The sequence below is a fragment of the Tachysurus vachellii genome, chromosome 18 (genome assembly GCF_030014155.1).
Source record: "Tachysurus vachellii isolate PV-2020 chromosome 18, HZAU_Pvac_v1, whole genome shotgun sequence".
In the NCBI taxonomy this organism is placed as follows: domain Eukaryota; kingdom Metazoa; phylum Chordata; class Actinopteri; order Siluriformes; family Bagridae; genus Tachysurus; species Tachysurus vachellii.
In genome coordinates, this window is record NC_083477.1 from 19997584 (window position 1) to 20012330 (window position 14747).

At 39.8% G+C, this 14747-nt stretch overlaps 1 protein-coding gene across 5 annotated transcripts in view; it reads left to right on the forward strand.

Annotated features, from left to right (window-relative positions):
• Positions 1 to 14217, forward strand: part of LOC132861387 (aerolysin-like protein) — a 168120-nt gene extending 153903 nt beyond the window's left edge. For 4 of the 5 annotated variants that reach the window (XM_060892891.1, XM_060892890.1, XM_060892893.1 and 1 more), the window contains 2 exons: positions 11895 to 11994; positions 13164 to 14217. In XM_060892891.1, the coding sequence (XP_060748874.1) occupies positions 13179 to 14141 (963 nt within the window). In that variant the 5' untranslated portion in view covers positions 11895 to 11994; positions 13164 to 13178 and the 3' untranslated portion in view covers positions 14142 to 14217. Of the gene's footprint in view, positions 1 to 11602; positions 11783 to 11894; positions 11995 to 13163 lie in introns of those variants that run through there. The other variant, XM_060892892.1, reaches the window with a different exon arrangement.
• The last annotated feature ends 530 nt before the right edge of the window (positions 14218 to 14747 follow it).

Here is a 14747-nt window from a genome sequence, read left to right on the forward strand (position 1 = left end):
TAGTCTGCGGTCCTCCCTATAAACAATTCTGGTATGCTGATGTTTTTGCTTGAATGTGTATATTAATCACTGGATTAATGTGATTGTATTGATTCAGCATTCAATAGTGTTAGCTGCAACAAAAATGTACTGTTTAATGTGTGATTTTGAGTAAGTCAGTAGTTTATGGCGCTAACTAATTAGCATTGTATGCTAATTTTAGTGTGTACCAGAGTGGGAGGAGCTGCTAACCCGTTTGTTCCGATGATTTCTCTCTATTAACAGGTACACTATCTGTTATGTTTTGTTTTATAGAAGAAACAAGAGTTGGTTGATAGTTGACGAATGTCTTATGTAATGTGTTATAAAAAGGGTAAGAATGTAATTTGATTATTTGTGCTGAGTGTGATGCACATTGTGCGGCTTGCACATGACTATGTATGATATGCTGAGCACATTATTTAATTTTGAATGTAAAGTGTACATACACTGGATTTAAGTATGGGTTGTAATTGTTTTGTTTAAAATAGGATGCATATTTGTGTGTGATGCAAGTGTAGAATGGTTAGATATGTTTATTTCAATGCAATATACATAAATGTAGTCAGGGTTCCCACGCGTCCTGGAAAACCTGGAAATCCTGAAAAATTAATGACCAATGTTCCAGTCCTGGAAAACACATGGAAAATGAGAGAAAACATAAATTGTCCTGGAAAAAATCTTGTTGTCCTGGAAAATTATTATTTTTAAATGTTCTTGATCATTTAAAGAACAGTTTACAACTGGTCGAAACAATTAACGTTAGAAACAGAAAGCACTCTGTTCAGGGACGCTGAGTTTTGACGGGTTTTTTGTTATGCTGTTTAATCTCGCTGTGTCGGATGACGCTGTCTTGTGTTGGCGGTTTCAGGTGCTAGGAATGGTTTAAGTGCCCGAATGTTTTCAGCAAATGGTGACGGGTAAGCAGGTTATATTAACCTTGTTAATCTTGAATATCATGTGCAAAGGGAATGCACAGCAAACTAAAGCATGCATGACGGCATTGGCCTGTGAAAGGAAAGGGTATTAATATGTGCGATCTTTTTATTTTATAAATGTTGAAGTTTCAAATGACAAATTGTCTTTAAAAGTATAGTTAAGTAATAGCCATAAAGTGTACGTTGTTTTTAAGACTTCTGGAGAGAAGAACATATTACTTTAGGCCGTAAATCTGTGAGCCTTGTCTTTTTTTGCTAAATTTGAAATGTCCTGGAAAAGTCCTGGAAAATGATCTGGAAAATGGAAATGGAAAATTTCCATTTTTTATACTAAACAATAGAAACAGGAAATATATATGTTGTAACTATTATTGTTATTATTTTTTTATTTACATGTTTTTTTTATGTTTGCTTGAGTCTCACTGCACGAGGCTTGTGGACGCATGCAGTCTGCGGCCCTCCCTATAAACAATTCTGTGTGTACCAGAGTTGGAGGAGCTGCAAACCCGTTTGTTCCGATGATTTCTCTCTATTAACAGATTAAAAGTGCCAAATTTCATCGCGTGGCTGTGTGGTTCTTGTGGGTGAAGGTGTCCATCCCAGACACGCTACACTAGCCCATGTGCTTTTTATATGGCACTAACAGTAAGTGGGTAAGGTACTTGAAGCGATTATTAGAACACAGAGGATGGCATCCTCTGGTGGCTCGGAGTAGAAGTGTCCAGACTGGATGGTGCACATATTTAATATCAGTTAAGGGAACCTTTTTGTAAAACATTACCCTGGACATTAGTATGCCTAAAGTCATCTAATAATACAATTGATAAAGCTTCATGAGCTGAATGAGCAAATAATATCAGCAGTAGCTCATGTCATATATTTTATTTTCTCCCAATGCATCCAATATTATAGATGTTGTTGAAGTTTGCAAGCAGAGAGGAAATGTTTGGGAGGGTGAGTGGCAGATAAAAGATTGTGGCTCACTGATGGCCGGTGCGAGCAATAAAGCCTGAAGGTACATTTACACCTGTAGAGATTTTGTCATCACAGTTACTATGAAGTCGCTAGTAGGTGTTCTTAGCTACTGCTTGCTCTTAGTAACATCATTGGTTTCTTACTGCTAGTTCTGGAGGGAGAGCGAGGTAAAGGAGAAGACGTGTGTGAATTCATTTTAAGCACTTTTTAGAAACATTACATATTAATGTGTGTAGTATTAAGTATGTAAACAGTAAGTACAATCACAAAAAACACACAGTACACACATTTGTCACTTTTTTCACTTGTTTCACATGATGACCTCCTTGAGACAGTAACCTTAACTGACAGGATAGACACATGGAGAAATACCATTTTTACTTTTTTAATTCTTCACTGTGTTCTATAAAGAACTGTTTGTGAAAAGGTGGATGATATTTTAAATTGACAGAAATAAAAGTTTTATAATCAATAGTGGTGTGAACTTTATTACAAATCAAATTCCCAAACCCACTTTAATTGAAACTATGAAAGTCTTGTAGATATTAAAATTTTTGTATTATATGTAATGTTTTATCTAAAGTTTGTGATTATTTTTAGAGACTTTTTATTTATGATTTATTTTGATTTATTTCTTTTTTGTCAGTCATTTTACCTTATTTTTTTTTTCGAAATGCTTTTCCAGTGTATTATTGCTAAGTAAATTTCACGACGAGACCACGAGACGTGACATACAGCTAAGTACGGTCACCCATACCCAGTATTCGTTCTTTGCATTTAACCCATCCAAAGTGCACACACACAGCAGTGAACACACACACACCGTGAACACACACCCGGAGCAGTGGGCAGCCATTTATGCTGCGGCCAGAAGTGGCAGAATGGTGAACCTGGGATTTAAACTCACAACCTTCCGATCGGTAGTCCAACACCTTAACTGCTAATCTAACACATCCCTTCAATGACAATTACTTCAGTGATCTCATCAAAAGTCCTTTTGTAAGACATTTCAGTGCTGCTAATAGATAAACATTTTTCTGAGTAGAGTGATAAGTCATATATAATGTCCATGTTTAAATTGGTACACATTAACGTTTAACATTAGGGAATTAACATTTGGGAATAACGTGCCTCAGGACTTACACAAACATTAAGCCAACTCTAAACTTTCATACTCTGGAAAAATAAATAATAAATTATTTTAATCAAAGAGTATGCACTGGCCATTAGCAAACACATAAACACCTAATAAAAATTATAAATAAATAAATTGTCATCCAATGATACAATTGGGAAGATTGAGAGCATTTCACCTCGCTTTCACTTTGGCCACATCAAGATGGAAAATGTCTCTATGGAATCAAATTCAAGACAAATCAGCTGATTCAGCTGAACAATCTGAATCAATAAGCATCGAAACCAATCTTTTTTTTATTTACACAGAGTGACGCTTTGCATATATGAACCAATTTAATACAGTACATTCAGATATATATTATGTATATATATATATATATATATATATATATATATATATATATATATATATATATATATATAATTATGTATTATGTATATATATATAATTATGTATTATGTATATATAATGGGCCCCTCCTCGAACCGCCACCTTATTGTGGTGGAGGGGTTTGCGTGCCTGAATGAGCCTAGGAGCTATGTTGTCTGGGGCTTTCTGCCCCTGGTAGGGTCTCCCAAGGCAAACAGGTCCTGGGTGACAGGCCAGACTAAGAGCGGTTCAAATACCCATTATGAGTAATTTAATAACGAGGTCCGTGACGTCTGGGTGGCAGTCGAAGGCGGGGGCCTCGGCGACCCAATCCCCGGACACGGAATCTGGCTCTAGGGACATGGAATGTCACCACGCTGGGGGGAAAGGAGCCTGAGCTGGTGCGGGAGGTTGAGAGATACCGATTAGAGATAGTTGGGCTTGCCTCCACGCACAGCTTGGGCTCTGGAACCCAACTCCTTGAGAGAGGCTGGACTCTCTACTACTCTGGAGTTGCCCGCGGTGAGAGGCGGCGGGCTGGTGTGGGCTTGCTCATAGCCCCCCAGCTCAGCAACCATGTGTTGGAGTTCACCCCAGTGAACGAGAGGGTCGTTTCCCTGCGCCTGCGGGTCGGGGATAGGTCTCTCACTATTAATTTGTGCTTACGGGCCAAATGGCAGTGTAGAGTACCCGACCTTCTTGGCGTCTCTGGAAGGGGTGCTGGAAAGTGCTCCAACCGGGGACTCCATCGTTCTACTGGGGGACTTCAACGCTCATGTGGGCAGCGACAGTGACACCTGGAGGGGCGTGATTGGGAGGAACGGCCCCCCCGACCTGAACCCGAGTGGTGTTCTGTTATTGGACTTCTGTGCTAGTCACAGTTTGTCCATAACGAACACCATGTTCAAGCATAAGGGTGTCCATCAGTACACATGGTACCAGGACACCCTAGGTCGGAGGTCGATGATCGACTTTGTGGTTGTTTCATCTGACCTCCGGCCGTATGTCTTGGACACTCGGGTGAAGAGAGGGGCGGAGCTGTCAACTGATCACCACCTGGTGGTGAGTTGGATCCGATGGCGGGGGAGGAAGTTGGACAGACTTGGCAGACCCAAACGTTCTGTGAGGGTCTGCTGGGAACGTTTGACAGAGTCTCCAGTCAGAGAGAACTTCAACTCCCACCTCCGGCAGAGCTTCAACCAGATCCCGAGGGAGGTTGGAGACATTGAGTCCGAGTGGACCATGTTCTCCACCTCCATTGTCGACGCAGCCACTCGGAGCTGTGGCCGTAAGGTCTCCGGTGCCTGTCGTGGCGAACCCGGTGGTGGACCCCGGAAGTAAGGGATGCCGTCAAGCTGAAGAAGGAGTCCTATCGAGCCTGGTTGGCTCGGGGGACTCCGGAGGCAGCTGATAGGTACCGGAGGGCCAAGCGAGCTTCAGCCCGGGTGGTTGCGGAGGCAAAAACTCGGGTCTGGGAGGAGTTCGGTGAGGCCATGGAGAAGGACTATCGGTTGGCCTCGAAGAAATTCTGGCAAACCGTCCGGCGCCTCAGGAGGGGGAAGCAGTGCCCTGCTCACACTGTTTACAGTGGGAGTGGGAATCTGCTGACTTCGACTGGGGACATCCTCGGACGGTGGAAGGAGTACTTCGAGGTTCTCCTCAACCCCACCGACATGTCTTCCATTGAGGAAGCAGAGGCTGAGGGCTCAGTTCTGGACTCGTCGATCCCCCAAGCTGAGGTCACTGAGGTAGTTGAGAAGCTCCTCAGTGGCAAGGCACCGGGGGTGGATGAGATCCGCCCTGAGTACCTCAAGTCTCTGGATGTTGTGGGGCTGTCTTGGTTGACACGCCTCTGCAACGTCGCATGGAGGCTGGGGACAGTGCCTCTAGACTGGCAGACTGGGGTGGTGGTCCCTCTGTTTAAGAAGGGGGACCGGAGGGTGTGTTCCAACTACAGGGGGATCACACTCCTCAGCCTCCCCGGAAAAGTCTATGCCAGGGTACTGGAGAGGAGAATTCGGCCGATAGTCGAACCTCGGATTCAGGAGGAACAATGCGGGTTTCGTCCCGGTCGTGGAACACTGGACCATCTCTATACCCTTGCCAGGTTGCTGGAGGGTTCATGGGAGTTTGCCCAACCAGTCCACATGTGCTTTGTGGATCTGGAGAAGGCATTCGACTGTGTCCCTCGTGGTGACCTGTGGGGGGTGCTCTGGGAGTATGGGGTCCGGGGCCCTCTGCTAAGGGCTGTCCGGTCCCTATATGACCGGAGCAGGAGTTTGGTTCGCATTGCCGGCAGTAAGTCAGACTTGTTCCCGGTGCATGTTGGACTCCGGCAGGGCTGCCCTTTGTCACCGGTCCTGTTCATTATCTATATGGACAGGATTTCTAGGCGCAGTCGGGGGCCGGAGGGAGTCTGGTTTGGGGACCACAGGATTTCGTCTATGCTTTTTGCAGATGATGTTGTCCTGTTGGCTTCCTCAAATCAGGACCTTCAGCGTGCACTGGGACGGTTTGCAGCCGAGTGTGAAGCGGCGGGGATGAGAATCAGCACCTCCAAGTCTGAGGCCATGGTTCTCAACCGGAAAAGGGTGGCTTGCCCCCTTCAGGTTGGTGGAGAGCTCCTGCCTCAAGTGGAGGAGTTTAAGTATCTTGGGGTCTTGTTCACGAGTGAGGGAAGGATGGAGCGGGAGATCGACAGGCGGATCGGTGCATCTTCTGCAGTGATACGGTCGATGTACCGGTCTGTTGTGGTGAAGAAAGAGCTGAGCCGCAAGGCGAAGCTCTCTATTTACCAGTCGATCTACGTTCCTACCCTCACCTATGGTCATGAGCTTTGGGTCATGACCGAAAGGACAAGATCCCGGATACAGGCGGCCGAAATGAGTTTCCTCCGCAGGTTGGCTGGGCGCTCCCTTAGAGACAGGGTGAGGAGCTTGGTCACCCGGGAGGAGCTCAGAGTAGAGCCGCTGCTCCTCCACATCGAGAGGAGTCAGCTAAGGTGGCTTGGGCATCTGTTCCGGATGCCTCCTGGACGCCTCCCTGGGGAGGTGTTCCGGGCATGTCCAACTGGGAGGAGGCCCCGGGGAAGACCTAGGACACGGTGGAGGGACTATGTCTCTCGGCTGGCCTGGGAACGCCTCGGTATTCCCCCGGAAGAGCTGGAGGAAGTGTCTGGGGAGAGGGAAGTCTGGGCGTCCTTGCTTAGACTGCTGCCCCCGCGACCCGGCCCCGGATAAGCGGTAGAAAATGGATGGATGGATGGATATATAATGGGATTATATATTGTGTTCTGCTTGAATAAACATGAGTCAGTACATGTGTGTTTTATTGACAGAGATGGTGGACTCGAGTCATATGACTTGACTCGAGTCGGACTTAAGTCGCAAATTTGAGACTTGAGACTTGCTTGAGAAATATTAAAAAAAGAGTCGACTTGACTTTGACTTGACATTCATGACTTGAGACTTGACTCGGACTTGAGTTAAATGACTCGAAATAACTTGTTTTTTGTTTTATCTTTTTTGTCTATTTTGTTTTTAAATCTGTTTTTAAACGCACACAAGAGCGTAATCTAACCACGTGATGCAGCAGGCAAGCAGAGGGAGCGCGCGCACTAACTAATAAACCTTAACAGACGTGACGAAACGTGAAAGGCGCTACACCAAAAATAATTAAGTTCAGGTACCGGGAGTTTGTGCAAGATGAGAAGAGAAGAACAGCAGTATGCGACCACATCGCTCACAATTGAATGACAAAGTTCTATCAAATTACATTTTTTGCAAGCGCAATGTAATGTAAATGGTTGGTCACTGTTTATGTGGAAATGTCAGCTTTTTTGCAATAGCACTTGTAATTGGTCTTCAGTGTTAGGCTTTGAGTGAAAAGCGTATGGATCGTTTATGGGGATGCACATATATATAAAAAACATAAATATAAATATAAAAATAAAAAACTTCAAAGTTGCAAGTACAGCCATATTCTTGTCTCACATGCACACGCACACACATTCAATTTAAAGGGATAGTTCACCCAAAAATCAAAAAAATCTTTCATAATATCAGGACTCTGCTCGGACTTTGGCCATGTGCCTTTTTGTTTATGTTCTGTGTTCACGTGTCTGCCCCGCCCTTGTCTTTTCCTTCCCGCCTCTGCACACCTGTCCCTCATGTCTGATTAATTATTTGTACTATTTAGTTGAGCCTCGTTGCCTTGTGCAGCGCGGAATCCTCTGTTGTCTTTGTCTGGTTCTGTCTTTGTCCTGTTTCATGTTTCTTTTTTAGTTAATAAATCCTGTTTTTGTTAAGCTGTCCTGCATTTGGGTCCGTTTTTACCCCCGCGTACGTGACAGATAATTTTCTCACCCTCATGATGTTACAAACCTGTATAAATTTCTTTGTTTAGATGAACAGGAAGATATTTTGAGGAATGTTTGTAACCAAACCATTCATGAGCCCCATTCACTTCCATAGTCTTCTTTTTTTCCCCACTATGGAAGTGAATGGGGCTCATGAATGGTTTGGTTACAAACAGTCCTCAAAATATCTACATGTGTGTTCATCAAAACAAAGAACATCATGAGGGTGAGAAAAAGATAACAGAATTTTCATTTTTAGGTGAACTATCCCTTTAATTAATAAATTACACTCACTCCAATCATCTCTCTCTCTCTCTCTCTCTCTCTCTCTCTCTCTATTGAAACTTTTCATGCTTTTATGTTGGCCGTATTTCAGTTACATTTACATCTTATTCTTTGTAGTTTTGATTTTTATTCATTTTTAGATTTTTATTGTATTTACAACTCACCTGTATGTGGACACCTTTTAAAAAGAAATGCATATAATCATTTTTTGGTGCAAATAAAACTTTCATAGTCCATAAATACTGTAGATTTAACTTTGATTTATCAAACATCTGTATGACTTGCCAGTGACTTGCTTTACTCAAGCTACGACTTGACTTGCTTGACATAAAGCAGTGACTTGACTTGACTTGACTTGACTCTCACAAAAAATGACTCGGACTTGCTTGAGACTTAAAGGTTAAGACTTGAGACTTACTTGTGACTTACTCCCACCTCTGTTTATTGAACAGTTAAAATGTGCCAAGTTTCTGTGTTACGGCCATACTATTTTAAAATAAGATAAGATAAGATAAGATAGACCTTTATTTGTCCCACAATGGGGAAATTTCTCTGTTACAGCAGCAAAAAATATACATATAAAAAGAATAAAGACATAATATAATACACAAAAAAACAAAAATGTATAAAAATAGTAGTGGTTACACTGAAGACATATTGCACATAGGTAATATTGCACATTTTTCAAAAATTCTGTTATTGCACATATTTACATATCTTTCACACAGTTTGTATAAATTTTACATGATTTTTTTTTTGCTTTCCACTCTCTACAACTCAGATTTTTAGTTAAAGCTGGATCACTTGAAGCTTTCAAATCATCAGAGTAACCTGCAGTAGGGATTCAGCGAAAACATCGGCAGCTGCCAGCAGGAAGTACCTGCCATTGGCAGCAGCTGGCAGCAGGAAGTAGCTGACACTGTGAGCTCTCGCTAATAACTGGAAGTCAGCTCTCGCTAATAACCAGAAGTCGGAGGTGGATAAATAAATTATCAATTTATATTTAATTTTAGTACTTATTTTAAATACTTAAATGTGTAATTATTTTGTATTTGATTTAAAAAGTTTTAACAAATATAAATCAAGTAACGAAGAAATATAAATCAAGTAACGAAGATCATAGACATAATACAAAAAACAAACATGAAGCTACACTTGAAATTATGAATTTGTACGTGTATAAATATTTTATACATAAATTTAATTTCATTTATACATACTTTATATACATAAACATTCATTAATAAAGTCCTGTCTAACGAGTGTACATGTTTGTCAAATAGTGAAATATATACATACATGAATGCCTATATAATCATATTGTATATTTATTAAATGTACATAAACATTCATTAATAAAGTCCTGTCTAAAAGAAAGAAAAAAAAACATGGTCTCAATGGCCTTTATTAAAAATCATATTTTGCAATCATTTAAGTTCAGTTTTACATTTGTAGTATTTCAATACATTCTGGCCTGTGTTTCATAAAACAACTGTTACTTTTGAAACAGGCTTGATATTTGTTGTTCTGAAATTAGAATGATCAACAACAATTCTAACTAGATTGTAAAGTGCGTAGAAAAACTAAGTTGGCCTGAAAAAGCCTAGCCAGACAGTTTGAAAAAGCTTTACAATGTTCTAGCACGGTTTAACATGACTTAAAATATTTCTAGTGTTAGGGGATAACAGCTTAAAGGCCCCGGACCAGATATGATGAAAGAAGACCAGGAGTCATGAGGTACAATCAAATAAGTAAAAATTTATTGAATAGTTTATTGAAGAACAGGGTCGCAGGCAAGAGAACAAGGTTATAAAAATTCTACACTTATGGATAGATAGGAGGGTAGAAGATTAGTACGCAAAACAATTTCTTTGTTTTTATTACTAATCTTCTACCCTCCTATCTATCCATAAGTGTAGAATGGTTATAACTTCATGAATAGTTAGAAAGAAAGAAAAAGTTTAAGTTAAAGGTTTGTTAGAAAAAAAAGAAAGATTAGTTAGATTAACTAGGTTCCAATCTAAACCTAGTTAATCTAACTAATCTTTCTTTTTTGCATGGATGCAGCCACATGAATGACTATTCTTATTGCATTGTGTCATTAAGCAGCTAGCAGTGATCACATTTTCATTCATAATTTATACACCTGGTAAGCAGTTCTTATAAATTTCATTGCAGTGTCAAGGAACACAATATTTTTCTAGAATGACAAGAGAAGGTTAATACATTTTAACTTACAAACATGTAAAATGCACGTGTGCTTTGTACAATGCTTACAGATGCCATTGTCCTCAAAATATATGGTATGCTTTACATGCTTTGCCTGAAAGTGCTCAGGACTTGATATCACCCCAGTTGTACAGTAGGGACAGCTGCCTGTCCCAGAAAAGACTTCAACTCTTCCAAAAGCAAAGGGTATACCTACACATGCAGTGTATACAAGAAAATAACATACTTTAAAAATAGCAACACAAATTCATAGTATATATAAAAAGGTAAAACATTTTAGAAGTCCAATTACATTTTAACCATGGACAGGTGTTTGCATGTTCTGCTCAAATTAACTTCAGTTAGTAAGATTTTGGAAAAAAAATTGGCTTCTTACCTGCCATAATTGATAGGCAGTTACACAAGAGGTGTAAAACAGTGTACAGAGTTAAAGAAAGGTAGTTCTTAAAAGAACTGTTTTGTCAAAAAAAAAAAAAAAAAAAAAATCAATAAATGGTTGGATATCAGACAATCCCCTGAAAAATCAAATGCACAAAAAAAAACACGATATGGTTAGTGTTGTACGTGTATCATCAATGCTGAGCTTGTCAATAATTCCAATGAATCAGCATGAGCTTTATTCTAATCAATAGATTAAGTTAACATGTTAACAAACGCTAATATTTAATGGTAATGGTAACGTAAGTTAGTATTTGAAGTTAATGATCGCCCCTCACAAACCAGGACCACACGGTGCACAAGCTGCGTTTCTACAAATGATTAAATTAACCAATTCAAGTAGTCACAAATTCACTGTCTCTAACATAAAAGTTAAAATACAACTTACAGAGCAACAATTATTTATGAATCTGATAATCAATATACGAACACATATACCGAGTCAATATTACCGAGTCAAATGCCGCCATTACTGAAGATGCTGTCGCTTGACCTCCAGTTAAATGTGATTGGTTGCTACTACGTTGGACGATACTGATTGGCTGCCAATGGCAGGTACTTCCTGCTGCCAATGGCAGGTACTTCCTGCTGCCAATGGCAGGTACTTCCTGCTGCCAGCTGCCGATTTTTCGCTGAACCCCCTCTCGTAACCTGAGAAAATGGAAAACAACATTGGAATCAGGCCACATATTGATTATTTTGTGTGTATTCACTGTCCTGCTGCAGTTAGTCTTTAACGTAAACGCTTTTGCTTTTGGTATTAAGACTGTAACTGACACTGAACGCAGTTTATTTTATTTAAATGGGTTTCTTTATTGTTATGATGTTTTTTGTTTGAATACTTTTCCTATAGAAACTGATTGAAAGGCAAGAGACTTTTATTATGAAAATTGTGACAGAGAGTGATGCAGGAAGAAGGTGCTGCCAGGCACATGCTGAAACAGGGAAAGTTTTTGTTTTTCAAGCAACAACTTTGATAGAAAGAGACATCAGGTACAAGATAAAGTTCTCCTGTTGTAATAAGTGGCCAATGAAGTAAGTTCTGTTAATGATACATGTGATTTATTTGTATTTCTGTTTGTATTTCTGTTCAATAATAATAATGTCCTTTGTATTTTTTGCATTTGTCTTATTTTCTTATCATTAGTTCTCACTGCATTTATTGAGTCTGATTATCCATCTTGTTGGTCAATAACGCCAGTGAATCAAGAATTCTGAAGCCCGGATTCAGCCCTTATTCAACCAAGGTACGTAATCACTATGGATGTAAATCTTTCACCTTCTCCATCTAAATGTAAGATGCTCTGTAGGATGCTCCATCATAACAAAATGTTTTATGAGGTGGCAAAATGTATAGTTACTTTCATATGCAAGATTTGTGTATAGTAGCTCATGATGCATTAATGATCAGTTAGATGCTAAGTGCATTTCATTGGTTCTGTACATGGACTTTGTAAAAAGGTTGAGTCTAAACCAATTTAATCTAATCTAAGTGCAGTACTGCATTGCGCTACTCCACTTACTTTCCTGCATCCAGTCAGACCTTGTTGATTAATTAGTGGTGCTTGTGAAGCAAAGCACACTATTACTGTCTCATGTGCTTATTATTATTATTATTATTATTATTATTATTACCATTATTGCTATTGTTATTATTATCATTGTTATTGTTATTATTATTATTATCGTTATTATTGTTATTATTATTATTATTATTATTATTATTATTATTATTATTATGTAAAAAAAAATTGTCTCTTAACTTGTCCTGCACCGTTGCCCCACGAATGTAGACCCATGAATGAGGTATCATATCATGCTGAAAAGTTGAGTTATGACTTTTTTCTGATACAGAAGCTCAAATTGGCCAAAATTCCCATTGACGTCAATTGAAAAATTCCCGCGATCATAACTTGTGAATCTTTTGAGCAAAATCCACCAAACTCAGTAGATTCCTGCTCAGATGATGAAGATTTTTTTTGGAACTGAATTACTGAATTGCTTGTTTTCCATAAAAAACATGAATCAGAACTTACACAAGCATCAGGCAAACTAAAAAAACACACTGACACTCTGGTCCATCTGCTTTTTATATGGTGCAAACAGGAACCGGGTGAAGTAACCAAGTATGTGATTAGAACACCAAGGATGGCACCCTCTGGTAACTTGGAGTGTTGGGGGTTATCCAGACTGTCCATTAACATGCATAAAGTCATGTAATAAAAGTAATTAAAAAAAAATCTTATCTAATAATAGGTTAATAAAGTTTTTTTTAACTGAATCAGAAAATAATATTAGCAGTAGCTCATGCTTTCAATATTTTATCTTAATCAAAATTCTTCTTAAACATGCTTCTTCAGAAGAATTATTTTCTATTTTCACTTGTTAATTTCTCAATGTGTGTCTGTCCTTTAAGGTTAAGAACAACAGCATGTCGTACCTGGCAGATGTTGTTGAAGTTGGCGGGAACGGAGGAGATGCTTTCGATTTTAATGGCACTGAAAATGGAAGCATGTTGCAAAAGATCCAGGTTTGGGGAGCTGATTACACGTTAAAAGCCGTGAGGGTGTGGTTTACTGATGGCCGGTCCGAGCAGTTTGGTAGGCCTGCTGGGTTTACAAAACAGTTTACATTTGAAGATGGAGAGCATTTCACCTCCCTTTCACTTTGGCCAATTAAAGATGGTACACGTCTGGGTGCAATCAAATTCAAGACAAGTCACTCTCGGCAGTTCTATGCAAGATTGAGATTTCGGAGTCTGAAACCAGAAGTTCCAGTTGATGTTGCTTCTGGGATCTGCATGGGAATCAAAGGACGTTCAGGGTGGGATATTGATCTCTTAGGCTTCATGTTCATCAACACTGTTAAGGCTGCTCAGCTTACCAATGTTGTGTATCCCACCATTCATGATGTGACACCCAAAGCGGCTGTTGGAGAAATTAAATCCATGTTGTACAAGAACAACACTTCTGAAACTCATGAATTTACAATTGAGACCTCCAAAAAAATCACCCAAATATCCTCCTGGTCTGTTAAGGGCAAAATGGAATCCACATTCAGCCTGAAAGTAAGTGCAGGAATTCCACTGCTTGTGAGGGAGGAATCAAGATATGACTTAAATATTGGAGCTGAAGGTACATATGCTTCAGAGAACAGTGAAGAGAAAACAGAGCTCTCCACGTGTCCTGTTAAAGTTCCTCCAGGTAAAACCGTGGATGTGCGCATCACACTTGGCCAGGCTACAGTTGACCTCCCATTCACTGGCATCATGAAGATTACCTGCTATAATGGCAGCATGCTGGAGTATAAAACCAGTGGAACCTACAAGGGTGTCGCTTACACTGATGAAAAAGTGACTGTGAATGAATCAAACAAAATGCTTGGTCAAGCCTAATAAGCTTGGAATGAAATTGTACTGTACTGTAAAAAACTCAGTATCTCAGTAAAGGTCTTGCTGACTGGAGATGTGTGTGTGTTGGAGGGGGGGGGGGGGGTGTTACACTATTTCAGCATATTTTTAAAAGTGTTAATGTAAAATTTTGAAAACTCTGTCCACTTTGGCCATAAAGTGTAACACAGTGTTCCACACCGTACTTATGTCAATATCAGTGACAAATATTACTAGAGAAAACTTATCCATTTCTCCGAGTTCTCTGTGGTTGTTTTCTACAATGTGTGTACTCATATTTGTAGCCAGCGGTGACTTCTACAATCTTGCATGTTAAAGTGTATCCTGTATGGGGTGGGACGGGAGATTTTTTAGTTTGTTTTTTTTTTAAATCTGTAAACCAATGAAAACAGTGATTTGATTTATTCTGCTAGTCTAATCCAGTAGTTGGAAACCCACATTTTTGATTAATAAAACATTCTTTACAAAACATTTTTAAGTGTTTTTTAGATCTATTGTGACTGTAGATTGCTGTAAGATTTGTATTTAATTCCTTTTACTTATCAGGAAGATTATAATCTGTTAGGATTTTAATCACTAAAACCCTTCTCA